The sequence below is a fragment of the Hibiscus syriacus genome, unplaced genomic scaffold (assembly GCF_006381635.1).
Source record: "Hibiscus syriacus cultivar Baekdansim isolate YM2019G1 unplaced genomic scaffold, ASM638163v2 tig00110931_pilon, whole genome shotgun sequence".
In the NCBI taxonomy this organism is placed as follows: domain Eukaryota; kingdom Viridiplantae; phylum Streptophyta; class Magnoliopsida; order Malvales; family Malvaceae; genus Hibiscus; species Hibiscus syriacus.
This window is the reverse complement of record NW_024062918.1, coordinates 1,092,210-1,114,094: the sequence shown is the minus strand read 5'-3', so window position 1 is coordinate 1,114,094 and position 21,885 is coordinate 1,092,210. Positions and strand designations below refer to the sequence as shown.

The 21,885-nt window shown below is 33.4% G+C and overlaps 3 protein-coding genes across 4 annotated transcripts; all 3 read right to left on the bottom strand.

Annotated features, from left to right (window-relative positions):
* Positions 1 to 16: 16 nt before the first annotated feature.
* On the bottom strand, positions 17 to 4,347 carry LOC120146906. Of its 2 annotated transcripts, XM_039160386.1 has the most exons (9): positions 4,254 to 4,336; positions 3,843 to 3,911; positions 3,030 to 3,757; positions 2,437 to 2,625; positions 2,228 to 2,319; positions 1,666 to 1,725; positions 1,498 to 1,567; positions 700 to 903; positions 17 to 585 (listed from the first exon to the last, which is right to left on the bottom strand). In XM_039160386.1, exons 3-9 carry the CDS (start codon positions 3,732 to 3,734, stop codon positions 199 to 201), a joined length of 1,707 nt encoding a protein of 568 aa, XP_039016317.1. In that variant the 5' UTR covers positions 3,735 to 3,757; positions 3,843 to 3,911; positions 4,254 to 4,336; the 3' UTR covers positions 17 to 198. The 2 variants fall into 2 exon arrangements, with proteins under 2 accessions (XP_039016317.1, XP_039016318.1); XM_039160387.1 differs by lacking the exon at positions 3,843 to 3,911 and having other exon boundaries at positions 4,254 to 4,347.
* A 4,267-nt stretch (positions 4,348 to 8,614) lies between these two features.
* On the bottom strand, positions 8,615 to 10,770 carry LOC120146754 (eukaryotic translation initiation factor 4E-1-like). Its single transcript, XM_039160248.1, has 5 exons — positions 10,447 to 10,770; positions 9,344 to 9,509; positions 9,119 to 9,244; positions 8,919 to 8,984; positions 8,615 to 8,816 (listed from the first exon to the last, which is right to left on the bottom strand). The coding sequence occupies exons 1-5, from the start codon at positions 10,737 to 10,739 to the stop codon at positions 8,766 to 8,768; spliced, it is 702 nt and encodes a 233-aa protein (XP_039016179.1). The 5' UTR covers positions 10,740 to 10,770; the 3' UTR covers positions 8,615 to 8,765.
* A 4,301-nt stretch (positions 10,771 to 15,071) lies between these two features.
* Positions 15,072 to 15,615, bottom strand: LOC120146756. The gene is made up of 2 exons (XM_039160250.1): positions 15,544 to 15,615; positions 15,072 to 15,511 (listed from the first exon to the last, which is right to left on the bottom strand). The coding sequence occupies exon 2, from the start codon at positions 15,507 to 15,509 to the stop codon at positions 15,138 to 15,140; it is 372 nt and encodes a 123-aa protein (XP_039016181.1). The 5' UTR covers positions 15,510 to 15,511; positions 15,544 to 15,615; the 3' UTR covers positions 15,072 to 15,137.
* Between the last annotated feature and the right edge of the window lie 6,270 nt (positions 15,616 to 21,885).

Here is a 21,885-nt window from a genome sequence, read left to right as displayed (position 1 = left end):
GCATACAAAGAACTAAAGCATTTGGAATCAGGGATAGAAATGATACTGATTGTAATTACTTTGTGTATTTCATTGATTCATCTGTGTTACGAGTACAAAACTGATTCCCAGTTTCGAATGAACTTTCGGCAATCAATAGCTAGCACTGTTGAAGCCAACAATCGGTACAAATTATAATACTTGAGCAGACACATTGTGCTATTGGATGAGAACATAATTGTCGTCATTAAGGTAGCCATCCCCGGTAGTCGGAGTCAAGTTATTCCGATAAGTACTTTTACGTACCTGGGCATGTGCTTCTGCTTCATGTTCGAACATTTTAACCAGCTGATTTAACTCTAGCTTCCTAACTTGGACCATCTCTTCATTTATAGGCTCTTTTAATCCAAGATAAATCATGCCGATCACAATTAGTACAATTCCTAAGGTGATGAGGATGGCCGTAAACAAACCAAACGCGTATGGTGTATTCTCTGCTCCGGGGATCCCATCAACGTTGATTCCAAAGAGCCCAGTAATGATGGAAAGAACAAGGCCACAACCACCAATAACAGCTAAATTATGTGTTACTCTAAGGCTTCTATCCTGCATTAGTGTAATCAGTCTTAGGCAAAGATAGTTGTCTAATCATTCTGGAACGATACAATGGGCTCAGAAATCGAAGAATTTTGTTCCTTTTTTTTAATTACAGATACAAACCTGCAACCATGCACGTACGGTGCTTTGCATAACATCTTGAATCGTAAACAAACGGTCACGAACTGCTTCTTGCTCTTCGATCATTTCTCTTGTGCTCTTTCGTATTCCTTCCAGCAAGCTTCTTGCTGCATTCCCCCTCAAATGTTGCATAAGCTCGAAAACGATCTCTTCTCTTGCATGGAGTGACCATTTCACTCTGATAACCTGAAATGGAACAAACACGAAATTCATTAACATGTACAGCAGGGACCCAGAGACTATATGAGACTTCTAGATGCTCATGCTTAATGTAAAGTTTCAGAGTTATAGCCATTTCACAAGAAAAGGACGCAGGTTTATGGGTTAAAGGACTAGAAAGACTTATCTTTTGAGGTTTGCATTTCCGAGCAAATATATACATATGACACTACATAGCTTTCCAGAGCGGTGCACATGAAAATCCGGGAAAATATTTAGAAAGTTCAACTTCTATATCAGAATAAGTTTGAGCAACTATGCTATATCCTGAAAGTAATTGAGAGCTGTTGTATTTTCAACCAACAACTTCAGATTCATATTGTACATTAGCAAGCAATTGTACTCTATGTGGCTCACGCTCTTCAATTTTTAAAGCATCCATGTTCGATAAATATTTCGACGTGGGTATGAGAGTATCACCCTCCAATAGAAAGATTTTAAGAGGAACGGAATGTGTCTGTGTTGGACACATACTTGTATCCGACACTAGCACTAGAGTCCGAGTAATATATGCTAATAATCATTTTTCAATTATGAAGATCGAGAAGAAATATAGCGTACCTGTCTTGACAATCTTCGAATTTCTTGGTTCAAAATAATGGCAAAAAGATTCATGTCCTCTTGGTTTCTCCTACAAGATAAAACTATTTTTCACTAAAATTACTAATAAATGGAAATATCAGAAAATACTTGTTATGAGAGTTTTCTATGGTTTTAAAAGTAAAGAACCTGTTCATAAACTTCAATTCAATCTCATCTGCTTCCCCGAAGATGGATTTTCGAAACAACCTAATGAATTCAAATCATTAAAGAGAACCCATAAATTAGTTTAAAAGCCACAATATTGTGCATATATGCAGCAAATGTAGATAATCTACTTTCATACTGAAATGCAACCATGGTCCATGACAACTTTACTTCCAATGACGTTCGAATCGATGAAACCAAACTTTTCTTCATGCAAGACTTTGTGAAATTTCAATCAATATGACTACGATATACGAAAAGAAAATAGGTATGGTTTCAATATAGAAAAACATTCGGAATGGCTAGCTGCTACTGAACAATGCTAAAGGTGCAAAATTGGTATCAATATGTGCTTTATCCATTTGTTTGAACAATCAATATGTAGGTTAGAAAAACAAAAAAAAAACCTCACTTAGAATCCAAAAAAGACCGTGACAGGCATGCACTTGATATGTCTGCCTCGGACAACTGATGACATCACATCCATTCACATTAAAAGGAAAGATGCCTAGATATCAGAGGTAATATGAAAATTAATATGTACCTATCATCCCACCGTGTAAGGCGGCTAGCTAGATATGCTATGACGTCGTGAACTGTTCTGGGCACGTTATAACCTCCAGCAGCAAGAAGCTCCTGACCAAAAGGTATGCAACAATTTTTAATCACATGAAATTGTTAGCTTGTATGGGTGTTATATGAAAGCAACTTTGTCACAATGGAGTCAATTAGGGTTTGTCGAGAACAAACAACCTGAACTTCTGTTATTCCAAGAACATTTACACCAGATACATTCCCTTTTATGTGCAGTACAGTTAGGAGGAAGTTTTGCGCTTGCCATGAACGGAGTACAACGGGGATGTCATCTTCATCGACATATGGATCTCCGGCTGATTGTCCCAATAGCTCAAATAACAGCCCTCCAGCCACCCTAACCGGGACCTTTATAAATGATAAAAAATTAGTGATCAATCCTCCAACAAAAGCAAGGACCACAAAGGAGTCACTAGGGTTCTCGCATCTGATATCCCGTATGCTAATTATCATGTTTTAACAGATATCTAGTAGGATATCAGTACAAAACAGCCATTAAAAGAAATTAGCAAAGTATACATGCTACTATTTACTTTCTTCATACATTTATCTCAAAATGCTACAATTTAATATTCTATCACCATTTAACAAGATTTGGCAGAATAAAATAATACAGAAGTTAATATTCGATCAGAACTTAGATGAGACTTGAGAGAATCAAATATTACGTAACTCGATTTAACTTACAAATTGTTAAAATAAGATTTAGTGGATGCAATAGACTTAACTTACAGAATGTCGGAGACTATTACCTCATACAGAAGGTGCTTCATCCGTTCACTTATCAGTTTGCTTTCATCTCTCAAAGCTAGGCTGACAGCAGGATGTAACCATTGGGCATTGTTGAGAAAAGCCTCGACGGTGGGGTGACCAGCAGACAAATGGCACCACCATATGGGCCCAGCTGGTCGCTCCCAATACGGTGCTGCTAAATCTGCAACAGTTAAACCGTCTTCAATATCCATCCATTCAAACTGCTGTGAATCCCAGACTCCATTGACTTGCACATTTTTCACGAGATCTGAAATCCTTTCCCACCCGATGGGAACCCAACAACTTCCATCAAATCTTTCGGTAGCATGATACTGGTCTGATCGAGGGCCACGTCCAGTGTTGTATTCATCAAAAGATGCAGCTACATGATCCCTTGGCTCTAAACCGAATGAGGAATCCGTTAATTTCTGTCCATCCAATCCTTCAGAAGAAGCCTCATTTAGTTTATTGGCTGCAAATTGCTCTTTCACATATTCATCATCCGATTGTTTGCCTTGTACCTTAATACCATATCTTGAGTTCATCAGTTTCTTATTGCCTCGAACAAACTCAAAAGCACAAATCAGCCCATCTGCCCAACGATCATTCCCAGGCAAGACATCTCTACTCGGAACACGCTTATGTCTTTCGGGCACTTTCATTTTATTCTTTTGAGTAACCGAACGATCCTCGTTCACACTCATGACACGTGCTACATATAAAACAACTGAAAGAAAGAACCAGCATTAGCCAACATTCAGACCCTTATAAATAAGCTCATCGAAGATGTTGCACGACCAAACTATACTGACCTTTAATAAGCTATCTCCTAGATACACCATCTAGTTTCCAAAACAACTACATTAATTACTTTACATGATCTGAAAAAAATTCAACACAACAAACAGCTGAAATTAGATACCAAAAGCTTGTTTCATCAATCAAAGGAAGCTAAAACAAAAGTTATCATCCATTTATTAAGCCAAACTAAAATTCATTTTTCAAACGAATTTAAAAAAAAAAAAAATCTACTCGTCATCTAATTCAATTATATATCACTCCATACATCTCATATCACTTTTCCTAAACGATTTTAATGAACTTTTAGTAAAAGTCTCATGTTCAACTTTCTCATTAATTTTGACATTTGGGGAAAAGAAATTATGGGTATTGCAGATCAAAGTACTAAACAATTAAAAAGAAATAAAGAAATAAAAGATTACCTCAAGATCAGACGATGCTTCAGCTTTAATTGAGGAGAAAATGTAGGAAAAATGCTGGGAAAGGAAACATTTAATTATGAGAGATAACTATTAACAATGGGATATGGAATGAAAAACAGAAAAAGCTAGAGGAATATGGAAAATAAATAAATATCCTTATATAGTAATTATCTCTATGGAAATTAATTACTGGATTGGGCTGAAATTTCAATTGGGAAAAACAGAACATATAAGCCTTTAAACTGCAATATTTGTGAACAAATGTGTATTAAGCCCAATATATTAATAGGGTAATGAGTCGCTCTACCTCAATTTGAACTCATAATTTTTTAAATATTATAATAATTGTCGTGGCCATCTTTCGATTGGACCTCGAAATTAAGTTTCGACTTGAATAATTAGTTAGAGGCGCCACCAACCATTTTAAAACGAATTTAGGTGGGCCATCTTACTTTATCTGCGTTTTACCAGAAACGTTTCGGTTTCGGGAGTCGGTTACGATCAATGAAGGATTAGCACCCTTGAACCGCCCTTTCGGTACCAATTAATTTGCCGGTTGTCTTTAATTGCAAAAATTGAAATTTAAATTTAAAACGTTCGATTCATATTACTTACCTTTGATTGGTTGAAAAATATCCCTAAAGTTAGATTGTAAAATAAAGAAAAAATATGAAAAAAATAAAGAAAAAATATTAATATAATAATAATAATAAATAAAATAAAATAGATGACAAAAAAATGAAAGTTAGTAAAAAAGAAAAATAGTAAAAAATAAATAGATAAAAAATAAATAAAGAAAAGGACCAAAATGAATGATATTGAAAGATGGCATGACTAAAACATGGATTAACCCTTAGAAAATCCAAAACACACCAATTTGCACACAAACACACGTCAATTAGCTTATGGGTCCATTAAAATATATTTAAAGTGATTTTACCACCAATATTTGCCTTCACAGTAGTAATAACAATCACCACACACTTGAGGTCCCTTTGGACCCCACCATATATGCATGTATTCTTGATCTTTGATGATGCACCAAACTTGGCAGCTTCTTGTTGTATCTGAACGCAAAAAGCATCGCCACACGCTTGGCTTTCGCGTTCTTAATATAAACAAACAAATGCGTGACGAAAGCAAGCAACAATCCCACGATTGTATATAGAAAACCCACGGCGAACCCTTCCGCTCCGAGCTGCATCCCCGATCTGAAACACTGAAAAAAAAACAAAAAGCGGCGCCGGAAAGCCAAATGGTGAGTTCAGTTCATGACTCGACGAAACTCGGCCGTAGACTCAGATAATCGAGAGAAAACGCCCTGGTTTATCTGTTCGGAGTCATCCTTCAAAGATTTGGTGTTGGGGCCGACGAGGCGGATGTGGAGGAGGGAGTTGACACCGAAGAGGTGGAAAGAGGATTGGGATTCGCGGAACTCGAAGTCGGCCAAGAAGAGTTTGGTGATGAAGGGAGAGGCGACGAGGGCGAACTCTCGGCGGAGTTCGAGGAGATGGGTTCAGATTTGTCGTGTAGTTGGGTGGCGTCTCTCCCTCCCTCTCTTCAATTCTTTTTTGCTTCCATATTGCCCCCAACAAAGGCGCTTGAATGAATGGGAAGTGGGTGCAGTTGCACTCCCAAAGCTTTGACACGCAGGCCTTAGATAAGAACCAGAAAATAGTTGGGTTGGAGGATTTGTTGATAGAACAAGGAATTTGAAACGGATAGACATTTTGCAAGAAATGAATTAAATTGTTAGAATTGAATGGGAAGTGGGTGCAGTTGCACTCCCAAAGCTTTGACACGCAGGCCTTAGATAAGAACCAGAAAATAGTTGGGTTGGAGGATTTGTTGATAGAACAAGGAATTTGAAACGGATAGACATTTTGCAAGAAATGAAACGGGACTGTTGAGCGTTTGCGGGAAACAAAATAAATAAATCCAACCCAGTAACCACCCCCGAAATGATGAGAAGAATGCCTTTAAATATTGAAAGCCCCCCAAAAGCAGATTTGTTTTTTTAGTTAGTGGGAGTAGTGGAAAAAATGGATAGGAGTGGAATGTGTGTGGGGTAGTGGAGTGAGAGAACGTGAATGAAAAATGAGTTGGTGTTTGAGTGGGTGAGGTAATGGTGGGATAGTATATGGGACCTATAAAAAATAAAAATAATAATATTAATAAAAATAAAAATAATAAATAAATAATATAATAAAATATAATATTTTTATAGATTCGGATAAAAATAGGTGTCTACATTAATAATATTATCAATCGAATCTTAATCGTCTTCTCTCGAACTTTATCAATTAAAGGACTGAAATGTACACTTAGACTAACTGAATTTAGGTTTTGTTTTTTTATATAATTTTAAATTAGAGTTAATTTTGTATTTAGGTCGTTTTGATTTTAATACAATTGAATTCTGTTAATTTTAAATTAGGTTTAATTTAGATATTATTTTTGAGATTGAATCACAATTGGCATATCTATATATGCTCAAGTTTTTCAGGTCAGGCTATTCGAGTTGGTCATTTAAATATGTTGAGATTCTAATTGATCTATTAATTCTATAAATCAAGTTATCTAACAATATAAATCATATAAATTAAGTTACTTATTGTTAACATTTAAATGAGGAATTGATGTGTTAACATTTAAGGGAGGAGTTGATGCGACAATTAAAAAATCAATATAATTACTCATTCGATCATTCTATCAATTTGTTCATATTTTTATTTAGGGCATGGGTTTTTCGATCCAAGCGTATCTCGTCTTTACCACGAATTATTTCCCTTGATTAACAACAATTGTAGTTTTACCAATATAGGCAGGTTCTTTAATTTTTCTTTCTTCCTCATAGGGGAAATAAGTTAATTAAGTGGTATATTATGTGTATATGAATATTTGAACTCCTTCTAACAACCTATGCATTTTGTTATCATTTCTGATTGGACGATCCATTAATCCAGCTAACATAAAATTATAAATGGATAAACTTTTTTTTTTTTTTACTAGAGATGGGGAATAGATGGACTTTCTATATTGAAGAATGATAATCTTTATATAAGGTTAACGAAAAGTGCTACCGAAAGTATTATTATTTTTTTTTAATATTTTCGGTAAAATGTTATTTAAAATATTATTTTTTCTACCGAAAATATTAATATTAGACACTACTTAAAATATTTAACATTTCCGAAAAAACATTACCTAAAATATTATTTTTTCTACCGAAAATGTTAATAATAAGTTCTACCGAAAATTCGTTAGTGAAAATAACATTTTCGGTAAAAAATAAATTTTAGATAACATTTTACATAAAATATTAAAAAAAATATTTTTCATCATATGGAGTTCCAATTAATTCTTGTTTATCTACTTTTATCCATGTGGTGGTATTCAACTACAAAATTTATTTTGAAATTTTGTACACTGCAAGAGAGTTCCATTCTTCTATTAATAGCAGTTTTGGGTATCGGTTCTAATGAACCAACATTAAATCTAAAATTATTGTTGCTTCCCAGTTTTGATATAAAATTTAACCATTTAATTAGATGATAACATATTCACAATCTTATTAGACGAATTTGATAATGATTTTTATTTAATTTAATAAATTTGATACTGATTTTTTATGACAAAAATTTAGGATTCGAACTACAAATTTGATAGTAAAGCTATGAGAATAATGTTTGAATTAAATTATTAATGTTCAAAATACATTCAATTAGAAATGAAAAATGATGATTTGGGTTCAAATTTCGAATTCGTTCAATTTGAACCCAAACTCAAAATAATCAATACTTTGAAAACTCAAGTTGATCCAACACAACCAACTTAAAAATTATTGAATTCGAAAAGAAAATAACGAAGGTGATCTGGACCCAAAACAACTCGAAATGACACTAATGATTTAATCCTTATTAGTTCAATACTTTAAATGATGAGAAGTTATGACCGACTTCATATAGTCGAATCAGATCAAGTTAGATTCAGATAAATTGGGTCAAGTTTTAAGATTCGGGTCAGAATTGCAGGTCTAATCCTACATGTGCAAACCAGAGATTACACATCATTGGGATGCAACCTATCAGACAATTCATGCTTATGCCTCATGTATAAAAGACCGAAAAAACCTCTAGTTACCAGATCAACTCGTCTAACTGGTTTGATTTAATTGGAAGTTTGGGGTATGTAGCTTGGTCTCAAACTACCTACTGATCAAACCAAAGGTAAACCGGAAAGGAGATTCCGGGTATTCAAGTGAAAAGAGTAACAAACCAATCCATATTGATACGGTTCGGGGTCATGTGAAAAAGAAAACCCCGTGATACCTTTTAAGCAAGAATATAACAAAATGAAGTCGCGATTGAAAAGCATCTCATACAGCCATAGGTGAAGCAACTAAGGACTGTGAGGCAACAACAAAGTAAAGCCGCAGGTGCTTACAGCGAGTCCTGAAAGCAATCTAGCGTCGTGCACAGTATCTAGTACCATAGAAGAACTCTATAAAACTCATACGGTGTAGCGATTCTTGGCACCTCTATCGTGCTTTTTTGCATCTTCCTGAAAGAGCAAATAGATGAGGTTTGTTTATATAGGCCAAAACTCGAAACATAAAATGAAACGAAAAAGAACAAGCATCATAGATCTAAAAGTAGCCATTACATGAAATATGAAGCCGATAGTTTCGTTGTAATCAAGTAACTCTTTCCACTGTTTACCGATGCTCATCTGCATCAACAAAAAACAAAAACCAACAAAAAGAGAAGTTTTAGAAATTCACAAGCCACTAAAACCAAAAACCCAGTGAGAACTGTTATGGAATTGCACAAGTCATTTTTGCGTAACAAAGCAACTCCATTCACCTGTGCTGTTTCATTGGAAGCATTCTTGGTCCACAGTGCTATCCTTTCCTGCTTGCCTCTCACACCGACAACTGCTCCACAGATCTCATCACCATACTCAAACTGTTCTCCTATCAAAGCCAGCAACTAGAATGGGAAAATTAAATAAGAGATCAGACCACGTTTTTCACTTGAGCATCGAATTTTCATGAACAAGAATATGCTTTATATCATCTGAAATAATACCGTGTATAACCAAGACATATCTGACTTCCCCTTTTGGAAGGTTACAGTCCACTTGCCTCCATTAGCACAGACAGGGTCTTCCCACTTTGGCTCGATTTTATGTTTGAAACAATGAAAGTCCGCTCCCACAGCCAACTTGCTCGGGTGATGTATGTTGTTGTAAAGACTGTAATCACGAAAGTGTCATTAACTAACAAAGTGAAACAAACAAAAGAAGTGACACATGAAATTAGTAATCAATGGCAGTGATATAGAGACGGTCGGAATAGTTGTTTTTCTATGATCACATAACTTATTCACCTTAGCATCAAGCAACTATCCAAAATTTTAATAAGCAAAGATTAAATTATCACACAGCCGATAAGAGCACTTTCTACAACATTGATTGATTATAAAAAAATTAAAGAACATTTGATAACATCCAATTCAGATGAAACAAGATTCTAGGAAGCATCACTCAGTAGTCTGTAGTATGCAGCTCCAAGATCCATATAGAACACATTCTTCCACTATAACAGTTACAGCAAATCCCATTTACACTCAACATCACCGTCATTTATATACATATATATATGTTCGTGAATAATCACAAGATTATAAACACCAACTATTTTACTTGAACTTAGCCGTGTGCGTCAGATGCGAGAATGTATTCGACATGGATATGGTAATACTTCTCTAAGGTTTTCCATGTATTTGAAGTATCATTATAATGGTTTTGAAGTTCACCAGGATACCCTTTTCGCATCCACAATTTAGTAACATTGTGATTTTCTAGAAACAAATGCAACAACCGTTATGCCCTTCATGAAATCCGCAACATTCACAACGATTGCACCGCAACAAACAATACAACCACAAATTTTATTTTATTTTTTTGATAAACACAACCACAATTTAGTACTATGATTCGAGGTCATTTCCTATATCTCCAACCCCAAACAGTAATCAAAGGATGAAAAGAAATAAACCCATTTTCAGAGCAATAATCCGAAATCTTGACATATAATCAAAAACCCAGAATCTAAAAACTCAAGATAAGCGATAACACCCACGGCAAACATATCAAAAACCAGAAAATAAATAGAAGAAGATAAAATAACCTCCAGAATTGTTCGATGGTGGAGAAAGTGTAGATAGGGCGCATAGAACTGCCCCAAGTAGTTTGCTTCGATTTGGCTTGAGGGTTATCGAACCAGAAGGTCCAAGAATTCTCAAGCGGGCGAGGTTGTTCGACGACGCCTCCCTTCAAAGAAGACGACGGCGTATCGTCTTCTTCCCCGGCAATCTCCCCTTCCTCAAGCTCCTCATCTTCTTCGTCTTTCACGTTAGGGTTAGGGTTCTTGTTTTCCTCTTCGTCGATGCTCAAAGATTTCAAGTTTTCTTCGATCCCCATGTTCTCTCTCTCTCTCTCTCAATTTCTCCTTCAGCTCCCTCTTTCTTTGTGGCAGAGCAGCAAAAGACCCATGGATTCTTTTATAATTAATTTCAAGTTATATCCAAAGTTCGGTCCTAATAAGCTTGGTCATATTAAATATTAAATTATAATTTTTAATTAAAACTTTTTTCATATTTAATTAATAAATTAATTATTACTTATAATTATTTATCTATTAAAATTAATATTTAATACTATAAATAATATTCAATATTTAAATATAACTTGATAAAAAAATTATTCTTTATATATCACGTCGTATATGTCTCATCTCTTTAATTCAACATTCTTATTTCATCACTTCAAAAAAAAAAAAACATTCTTATTTCAGCACTTCACAATCCTCTTATCAGCGTATTATATTGATGATCATCTTCGATTTCCTGATTCAGTCTTTCCACCACCTCTTTCGCATCCACCTCCACTCTTACCTTCCTGCTCTTCATTTTCTTTGCAAGAAAAAGATCCAAGAATACCATTTTTATGAAAGTTTATTTGAATAGTACGAGATGATTACAACTTTTACCGTATTCCTTTTTATTCAAATAGAGATGATCACATATCAATTTGGACAAAGTTTTTAATCATTTCGACTCTAATTCAAATAGTATATCTTTTTATTCAACACTTTGATTTGATATAAGTTTAGGGAGATTTCATCTAATCTGGTTTTCTTGGAGTAAAAACATTTCTTTAATCTCATACAAATAAGACTTTTCTTATATTTATTTAAAAATATAGAAGATGATTTAAAATAATATATAAACATGGATTCTATAATAATCATTTTAAAATATAAAGAGGAAAATTATAAAATATTAATTTCAAGTTGGGTCAATGATTTTTTATCTTAAATTCAAACTTGACTAGACTCAATTTCATCCTTCATAAAATCTGATTCGACCCAAACTCGAATCGAAGTTTCATAAAAAAAATCCTATAAGATCATGTCAAAATATATCGAGTAAGAATAATTTAATCAACATTAATCTTATGTTAATAATTAACATTATATTTGTAGTTCCGTATTGTACACTACTTTTAAGAGTTATATGTGTTAATTATACATCTAAGTTCATTTTTAAATGAAAATATAGAATTTTATATTTATTTTTAATATTATCACATTATTTAATTTATTGATCGATTAATTTAAATTGAATATTACATAAATATTACACAAAAACAACCCTTCTAATCCAAATTACTTCATTCATAATATCATAATTTACTTTTATGATATTAGTCAATAAATTTACAACATCTTGTTCCATAAACAAAATGATAATTAATAAATATTGAATATTATGACCGGTATAACACCTCATCTCCTAAATAAAATAAAGGATAAAATAATACTAATAGATTGGATCTCAACATACAATTTTAAGCCTTAGACAACAATTTTAGCTTACTTGCCTAATTATAAATAATAACACATAAGAACCAGATTTAAAATTTTACTAAAAAGATGTTAAATTATTATTAAGTATAATGATAAAATTATCTCTCAATATTTGCATAAATAATCACGTTGCCCACTATTTTTAGAGCATTTTTAGTTCTCAACGTTTTTAGTTAATTAACGATCAACATATATTACTGACTTGATATTTTTATATGTGTTTAATTACCAACTTAACATATATCATGGCAACACTATAGATGTTGCAAAACATGTCACATCATCACTCGGATGACATGACAGTATCATATCGACAGTTAAGCACATGTAAAAAGGTTATATTATTAACATGTTTTGAACATTAGTTAACTCATATAGATGATGCCATGGATTTTGTTATACTTTATATATCAAAAGGGTTGTTCTTTAGAAAATACATATCAATATTTTGATTAAAATAGTTAAAAATATTAATTATTTAAACTAACAAATAATATTATAAAAATAAATAAATTTAAAAACATCTCGGTGCCAACTAATAAAAATATGTCATATATATGCCAATTCATGTCATATATAACATCATTTATCATGTGTCAATTTTTTATTAATTAATAATATTTTTTAAGTTGGTTATGTTCTAAGTATAAATAAAGATAAAATAATAATTTAAGTATCAAACTAGAAAATATATTGGATATCAAAATGAGAAAAAACATGTGATTTGCAGCAAACTAAACAATAATATTGTTGCCGATGAGTGATGGCACAAGTAGTTAGGATTCAAGAATTTGAGCTTGTAAGGTTAAGTTTGAATTCTACCACCGTCATTATTGATGGACAATTTGTAAACTATTATATAAATATCAATTGGATCTTAGGTATGACTTGACCTTGAACTGTGAGAGTCACCAATTTCCTAAACTTTAATATACAAAAAAAATATATTGTGTTAATTTTTTTATTAAACTAAAACGAAAATCCGACTCGATTCCAACAGTTCGTAAACATTATTAAAGTTAACTAAATAATGATTTGGTAAAGTAGACAAATAATCCTTTTACTATAGTACATTTTTTATTGAGTCTCCGACTATTAAAAGTTATAAAATAATCTTCTAACCATAAGACGTCGTTTTATCGAGTCTCTAGTTATTAAAAGTTACAAAATAATCACTTGATTATTCATATGTTCTAAATTAATCTTTTTTACTCGTTAAAATATTAACGATTGTCTAAGCTGGATGTTAACATGTTTGTTAAAATATGATCTCAAAACAGTTTGAGCTGTATTTTGTAGATCGAGTATTTGTTTACATTATGTTGTCGAGTTAGTGCTTCAAACAGTATATAGTCAGCTAGTTCTCGAAAGCAACAACAATGTCAATAAATATAATTAAATATATGATTTTATCATATTTCAGTCAATATGTTAACGTCCAACTTAGACAATCGTCAATCTTTTAACAAAACAATACAAGTTTGTAATATATGAATAGTCGGATGATGATTTTATAAGTTTTAATAATAAGGAAAACAGAGTCATGTAGTCATGATATTATTTTATAAATTTTAATAGTCAAGAGACTCAACAAAACAATATCTATAATCGAGAGACCATTTATATATTCTACTTTAATTATTTTTAGTGTATAATTATCAATATAATAGTATATAATATAATACTTATTTAAATATTTGTCTTCAATAATTTAAATTGTTAGTGTCAGACTCAATGATATTCAATAATTTTTATAACTCTAATTAAGTTAAATACATTGAACAGTCTCATCGATAATATAGAATATTGCTCTTTTTAAAGTTTTTGGATTAGAGTAGTTACGTGTGTGTAGAGTGTCTATTGTTTTTAAAAAATGATTTTAAAAGTGTTGTATAAGCATATTTTTTAAAAATAATTTTAAAAGTGTTGTATAAAAGTATTTTTGAAAAATATAATTTAAAATTTAATTGTACGAGATTGTTGTTAAAAATAATTTTAGAAAAATAAATTGGTCATTTTAGATATTATATTGTAAATTAAAAATAAAATTTCATCATAAAATAATTTTTTACAGTAGAAACTAGAAATTTAAGCTTATGAGATTAGATTAAAAATTATTTTTTCAACCCATGATTTTAAATCAATTTTTGGATGTTTAACCATTACTTATAGGGTGGAAAATCACTTTTCCATTGTTAAAAGCATTCCCAAAGTGAATAAATACTATCTTTTAATAACATCGATTTTGATACTTAAAATTGAATTCTTTTATAAAAGTGATTTTTATCATTATAGTTAAGAGTTAATAACTACCTTGTAACATCTCATACAATAAAAATAATAATGTTTAAAATTATAAATCTACCAATATAGTTGGATAATTTTATGCCCAAATTTGAACAAACCTTCAAGAAATCTATTTTTTATGTATTTTCTTTAGAAATTGTATATTTATAAATTATATATTTTTTTAAAATTAAGCATATTTATATCAAATATATACGTGAAACCGTTTTTATATGTGCTTTAAAAAAGATATTTTGCACGATCTAATAATTTTAGTGATAAAAGAATTATTATTATTTCTTAAAATTTTGGATTCGAGCATCATAAATGTCAAATATATGAGCAATCAATATTAAATAATTAAAAGTTATTTTTAAACAGATATTACCTTATATTTATTTCAAATTAATTTTTTTTTTGCCAAAGGACTGAATCAAAGATGGAATTATGGAGAAAGTTAACTTTAAGTCGAAACCTTAGAGCCAAGAAATCATTACATTAAAAATTAAAAATTGGCCAAAAAAACTTACAAGCAAATGGAAAATGTAGTAATAATCGTAGAAATAAAATAATTATATAAACATATCTCTCATCATTTCTGAAATTCTGGAACGATGAAACAAAAGAATTCAAAAAAATGGAAAAGAAAAATGATTTCACCAGTTTTATGCTTCCAAAAATCCAGTCAACTTAAGAATCGAATTCCGCACTTCACTCAAATCCCTCCCTTTAAGCGTCCTTCCATTACCTATACAAACAGAAAACGCCATTTTCGCTGCGATTCTCCTCCCCGATATCACATGCGGCGGAACAATTTCGCGGCCATCGTCACGATCTTCATCAAATCCATCACCGCAATCGAAAACAATACTGTTATTACCCCGGTGAAGCGGAATATTTACGGGAATCGAACGGCAATTCCTTGATAACATAGGCCGGCGGCGATCGAAGATTACGTCGGATTGAACGGTTGCACCGCCGTCGTGTGTGCCGTCGCAGAATACAACCTCCGATTCCTGAAACTCTTCCTCTGCCATTAGAATTGGAAGATCGAAGATTCAAATTCGATTCAGGTATTGTTTGTGGACTAATTTGTGAAAACGAAAAGAGGAAATGGATTCAAAAGGGAGGGAACTGAAGGGAAGAATATGAAATGGCAGTGTTTGTTTGGTGATTGAGAAGAAAGAGACGGGGTCATCCACAATCACAAGGACTTGAGTACAGTCCAACTTTCCTTTTATAATAACATTATCAGTTTTTTAGAGTTAATTGCACGGTACATACTCAAACTATGACCATTGTTTTAAATTGATCCTTCAATTTTTTTATAATTTCAATTTCATACCCAAAATATGACTTGAATATTCCAAATTCATCCCCAAAATATTACTCTAATTCTAAATTAGTCCCTAAAACTTTTAAAAATTATAATTTCATCCCTGGACTATGATCCATATTCTAAATTAGTCCATATACTTTTGAACATTCCAATAACCTCCCCTAAAATCGTTCAATAATTTGGCGATGAAATTGGAATATTCAAAATTTTTGGAGATCAATTTAGAATGAGATTCATATATAAGGGATGAATTTGTATTTCAAAAGTTTAGGAATCAATTTAAAATAATAGTCATAGTTTGGAGATGAAATTGAAATATTCAAAAGTTAGAGAACAAATTTAAAATGAAAGTCATAGTTTGAAGATGTGTGTTGCAATTAACTCTTTTAAAAAAATAGAAGATAACTCGATTAGTAGAATGAAAAGGAGAGGAGTAGGGAGAAGAGGTGAGGGGAGGAGTGATGCCTACCGGCGATCTGGTTATGCAGTGCTTGTGGATAAGATAAGCAGAAGAATCCACCATACTACTCTACAAGACGCATTCTTGGCCTATAATTCCATGGTCGACGTTTTCATTGAGCTCAAGAATCTGAGAAGGAAGCTCAAGCCTTCAACATTCGCGTTTGTTAGATTCAGGTCGTTAGCTGATACTATGAGAGCTATTATCGAAGGTAATGGTATGATGATAGATGGGTTTCCCATTAGGGTTTTCTAGGAAAGAAGTATTACTTAGAGCTCTCCAAAGGTTGCAAAGCCTGTTATCAAGGTTTGAAAAAAGAGCTTTGCTGTAAAGGATTCCAGAACATTTAAAGAAGCAGTGTTTAGGTGCCCCTAAACGTGGATAATCGTTGGGTGCAAGGTCTTCTCATTTGGACTGTTGTTGTAATGGGACGACTGGTGAATTGATATCAGTCAACATCGTGGAGGATTCAAGAAATCTATAGGAGAACACAAGAGATGTTTCGGTTAGGCCTATATCTCTACTCAAAGCGGATGTAGACTGGAGGATGAGATGTCTAATGGGGTGCATAAAAGGCATGTTTAATCCGGAAGTGGTCCAAGAAGCATTAAAATCAGAAGGCTTCGATGCCACAGTGAGACCTTGGTATGGGTTATTGGTGGTTATCCAATTTGCTAGTGTTGAAGAGCTTGCATTGTGTCGGAGTAGAAGAACTGAGCTTTCCTAGGGTGTGGTTTGAGAAGCTGGAGTTTCTGAAGGGTTTTGAGGGGAAAATGAAGGTTAAAACTTAGGTCACATTAGAGGAGGTGCCTTTACAAGTATGGATTTAGAAGTTTTTCATTGAGTCAGGTAGTAGATGGAGGTCGGTGATAAAAGTTTATGATCATACAGTCAAAAGGTTACGATTTGATGAAGCTAGAGTTTTGGTTTCAGTACAATATGATTCGATTGTCCCCAATAGAATTTCAATCAACGTAAATGGCAAGATCTCGTCTATTAAATTGCGTACAGAGGTTTTCGAAGATGACAAGTTTTCATCAATGACACGTAAATGGCAAGATCTCGTCTATTAAATTGCGTACAGAGGTTTTCGAAGATGACAAGTTTTCATCAATGACACCTCACCGTTTGATGGTCGGGGGACGTTTCTTTAGAGGCGGTTGACATTCCCTCCTCGAATATAACAGTTGTGGGTGCTGAGATTGTTGTAGTTTCTGATCATGCGGACGGTAATAGATTATCATGCCAAGAGGCTAATCATGACATGCATAAAGATGGATATTGTTTCGAGGGGAAATTCCAACACGTGGGGTTAGAATCTTCAAGTGAAAATAGGTTGCATGAAGTTCCTATTATTAAGGCTACTAGGTTGTTTTGGGATGAAGTGTCCGCTGGCTTTGGCCCATCTGAGGAAATGGGTAATCAATTAGCCGGTGTGGAAGTCCAATCCATTTTTAATGATTCAAAGTTGCAGGATGTTCCAATTGAGGTGGCCCATAATTTGGCTTCTTCATCCGATAAGAAGGGAGTGAAATGTATATTTTCTGGCCCATTGAAAAGCCAAGTCAACAAAGGAGTTAATAGTAAAGGCAGCATGCTCGTGGGTCTTCAAGGGGCAAGGTCGGTTTAATTGGCAATCTAATATACTAAAAGCCAAGAAGTTTCCATCATCGAGGGTCTTGGGAGCAGGCGCAAGCGGAAGAATATGGAAGTTCCAGTCTTCGGGGCCTTGGTTCCAGCTCATTATTCTTAGATAGCCCTCACTCATGCTCTAGCTACTGTGACGGTGTAGGTGAGGAATCAATAGCGTCATTGCTGGTGGAAAGGAAATTGGGTGTGGAATTTTACGCTTCTAATAGTGTGGTAGTGGGTAGATTTGAAGAGTTGGGCGCCGATGATAGTAGGTAAGTGTAGGTCTCGTGTTCTCTTAAAATAAGGTGTGTGTTTCCTTGAATTCCATGAATTGTTTGTTGCTTTCTTGGAATGTTAGAGGGATGGGTAAATCGAAGAAAATTAAAGTTAGCATAGTGGTTATGTCTTCTAAAGCTCCTGTAGTCTTTTTGCGAGAATCAAAGCTCGTGGTGGTTTAACCGAGGGTGATGAAGAGATTGATGTGCTGTAAGTTAGATGGTTCAGCTTTTGTGACGACCGATGTTACTTAGAGTGTATTGATTACAATGTGGAATTCAAGTTTCTTTAATGTTGATGATGTTTTAACTCAGGCGAGATTTTTTGCAGTGGTGGGGTCGGTGATCCAAATTGGATTGAAGATTTGTTTGATTAATATCTATGCTCCCAATGGTCATGTCGAAAGGCGAAAATTCTTTGGTCAATTGGGTGATTTCATTGAAAATCAGGAGTGCCCTGTTATACTTGGTGGTGATTTCATTACCATTACATCGGAGGATGAGAAAGTGGGTGATTCTGTTAATGCTGGTTCAATAAGGGATTTTAATGAGTTTTTTCTAGGGAATAAATCTTATTGATTTACCTTTTCATGGGAATCCGTTTACATGGTTTAGGGGGTGGCTCGGTGTCAGCAAGTAGATTGGATATATTTTTTGTGTCATCAGAAGTGTTCTTAAGTTTCCCACAACTTATTCAATCAACCATCCCTAGAAGTTTGTCTGATCATAACCCGGTGACCTTAATTGAGGAGGGTTGGTTGGGGGTCCTCAGCAGTTTAAGTGGTTCAACCACTGGGCTGACAATTTAGAGTATTGCAAGCTCGTTAAAGCTGTTAGTGAAAGGTTCTCTGGCAAAGGCATTGGTTGTCTATTAAGAGAGATCAATGGTGCCTCGAAAGTATGGGTGGATGATGTGCGATCTAAAGACCCGGACTCAGTTAATGTCCTGGAGGGGAGAATTCAAGCCCTAAAAAATGCAACAGTGTTTGAGTTTGATGGTGAAGAATCTAGGTTGGAAATTCAAGCTCTAAAAGTAAAGTTGTGGCAGAAATACAGAAGTGAAGAAAGGGAATGGTCGCAAAAGTCTAGGGTAAAGTTGTTCAAAGCTGGTGACAGAAATACATGTTTCTTCCACTTGTCGGCTTCTATTAGAGGTTGGAAGAATCTCATATCCTCCATTAGAGTCGGTGATGAGGTGTTAAGTGATCCTAAGCAAATTTCAGATGTGTTTGAAAGTCACTTCAAGAAGAGCTATAATTCGTCCAGCACCCTAAAAGTGAAAGAGTTTAATGTTCCTTTGAGAAGGTTAGGGTATGCTTTGATGAACGTGTTAGAGGTTCCATTTTTAGAAGAGGAAATTTAAGCCGTTATTGCTTTTACGGATGGGTCAAGGGCTCTGAGTTCGGATGGGTTCAACTTGGATTTCTTTAAGAAGTTTTGGGGCGAAGTTAAAGAGGATATTATGGAGTTCTTTTCTGACTTCCATAGTGGCTCTATTAAGTCTTTTAATCACTCTTTCATTACTCTCATTTCGAAGAAGGGTTCGTCGAAAAATGTTGAAGATTTCATGCCCATTTCTTTGGTGGGTAGTTTGTATAAAATTCTAACCAAAGTGTTGTCAACGAGATTGGCGATGTGTATTCTTAAGGTTATCGGTGAGAGTCAGTTTGCCTTTATTTATGGCAAACAGATTGTTGACTGTTCTCTCATTACCATTGAAGTAATTGAGGACCTCAAGCACAACAAGAAGGAAGCCATTATTCTGAAAGCCGATTTCAAAAAGGATTACGACCAGTGGCATAACTAGAAATTAAAAAATGGGGGTCCAAAATTTTCATGTTCATATTCTAAAAAAATTTGTGTATACAATTTTTTTTTACTTTTTTCTATTTTCATTAACAAACTAAATTAAATTTAACATTTTTCTCAAAATAATGGGTGTGCAGTGGCTCTCCTAAGGAGTCAAATACATCCGCCCCTGCTTACGACTAAGTGGACCGGTGTTTCCTTGATTTCGTGATGTAGAGAATGAGATTTGAAAATAGGTAGAGGAGATGGGTTCAGTTGTGTATATTTTCTGTGTCTATATTGGTCCTTGTGAATGGATCTCCCACGAAGAAATTATGTATAAAAAGAGATCTTAGGCAAGGGTGCCCCCCATCCCCTTTGTCATTTAATCTAATTGATGAAGCTTTGAGCGAGCTATTGGCTAAAATAGTGGATTTAGGGTTAGTGTATGGTATTTCCGATAGGTTCGAGTGTATTTAGAGTATTACACCTCCAATTTGTGGATTACTTGATTATCTTTTCGTATGTCAATATCGAGTCGATCAGGAATATCAATCGTGTTCTAAGAGTATTTGGGATTGCTTTAGACTTCTATCTGAATTTGAAGAAAAACAAAATTGTTTAGGGTAAATATTCAAGAGAGTCAGCTGAGTGAGTGGGCGGGAGCAATAAACTGCGAATGAGATTCTTTCCCTTCTTCCTAGGGAGCAATAAACTGCGAATGAGATTCTTTCCCTTCTTCCTACTTGGGTCTTCTGTTAGGCCATCCGAGGAATTCTACATATATATAGAAACCTATTGAAGAAAAGTTATTTTCTAAACTGTCTAGGTGGAAGGGAAAACTCCTCTCCTTCGGTGGCCGCCTCAAGTTGGTAAATTATGTTATTGTTAACTTACCAGTATACTACTTATCTTTTTTCAAATGCCTGTAGGAGTGGCCTCGAAATTAAATAAGCTCATTGCAAATTTTCTTTAGGGTGTCATCCAATCGAATAAAGACACGTGTCATCAATAACACATGGCACATCTTGATTCGATGGTTAAATTTATTTTAATTTATTAAAAATTAGGATCAAATTGAAAGAATATATAAGTTATAGGGATCAATTGTGAATTATACCCAAATATTTTAACAGCCACGTCACCACCTCCTTTAAAAATTAACGGTTAGTGGCTTGATTAAAACATTTAAATAATTTGGTGGTCTGATTGATTCAATTGAAACGTCAGTGGTCAAATTGATTTTTGATCATAGTTTAATGATCTCTTGTGTAGTTTACTCAGTATTTTATCCTATACATAAATTTAACAAGCAATCATGGGATTTTATTTTTAAAATATAATTTAAAATAACTAAAAAATGTCAACATCCCAAAAAAGAAATTATGAGTTTTTTAATATAAAAATCCGATACTAATTAATTAGCTTATGTAAATCACTCCAGTCTGTTACGGTAATCATGGCTCGAGATTAAAATCGTACGATGAGAAAGTTTTTTCTTTTGTAAAAATTTATTTTATTAATGCAAATAATCCACTGCTACTTTTTTGTCCGCCTGCACCGATTACTCTTACACGGCGAATGAAAACTCCATGGGACTTGTACTTTTGGGATGTTGACGGGTTTGGTTAATTGGCTTTACATTAGTATTATATAATTATTTAAATTTTAGGTTTATATAATAAATTAGTTTCGGAAAATTACATAATATTATTTTAAATGATTTTTTTAAAACACACATTTAATTAAAACAACATTTCACATAAAAAAAACTTATTTAATTATTTACCTATCTTGATAGACATCAATCAGTATATGAACTTAAAATTTATTTTCTTTTGAAATATGTATGTTTTAAATTTTACCGAAATCCATCTATTTTAATTAGTAAATTTAAAATTCATTTAAATTTATTTGTG

Excerpts from the sequence above, each read along its gene's own strand:
- LOC120146906 (XM_039160387.1), bottom strand. The coding sequence starts at position 3,734 with ATGAGTGTGAACGAGGATCGTTCGGTTACTCAAAAGAATAAAATGAAA. Across the intron at positions 1,726-2,227 it reads CTTACACGGTGGGATGATAG|GTTGTTTCGAAAATCCATCT; the intron begins GTACATATTAAT and ends TGAATTCATTAG. Across the intron at positions 1,568-1,665 it reads GAATTGAAGTTTATGAACAG|GAGAAACCAAGAGGACATGA; the intron begins GTTCTTTACTTT and ends TTTATCTTGTAG.
- LOC120146754 (XM_039160248.1), bottom strand. The coding sequence starts at position 10,739 with ATGGGGATCGAAGAAAACTTGAAATCTTTGAGCATCGACGAAGAGGAA. Across the intron at positions 9,245-9,343 it reads ATATGTCTTGGTTATACACG|TTGCTGGCTTTGATAGGAGA; the intron begins GTATTATTTCAG and ends TTCCCATTCTAG. Across the intron at positions 8,817-8,918 it reads CTATCGGCTTCATATTTCAT|GAAGATGCAAAAAAGCACGA; the intron begins GTAATGGCTACT and ends TTGCTCTTTCAG.
- LOC120146756 (XM_039160250.1), bottom strand. The coding sequence starts at position 15,509 with ATGGCAGAGGAAGAGTTTCAGGAATCGGAGGTTGTATTCTGCGACGGC.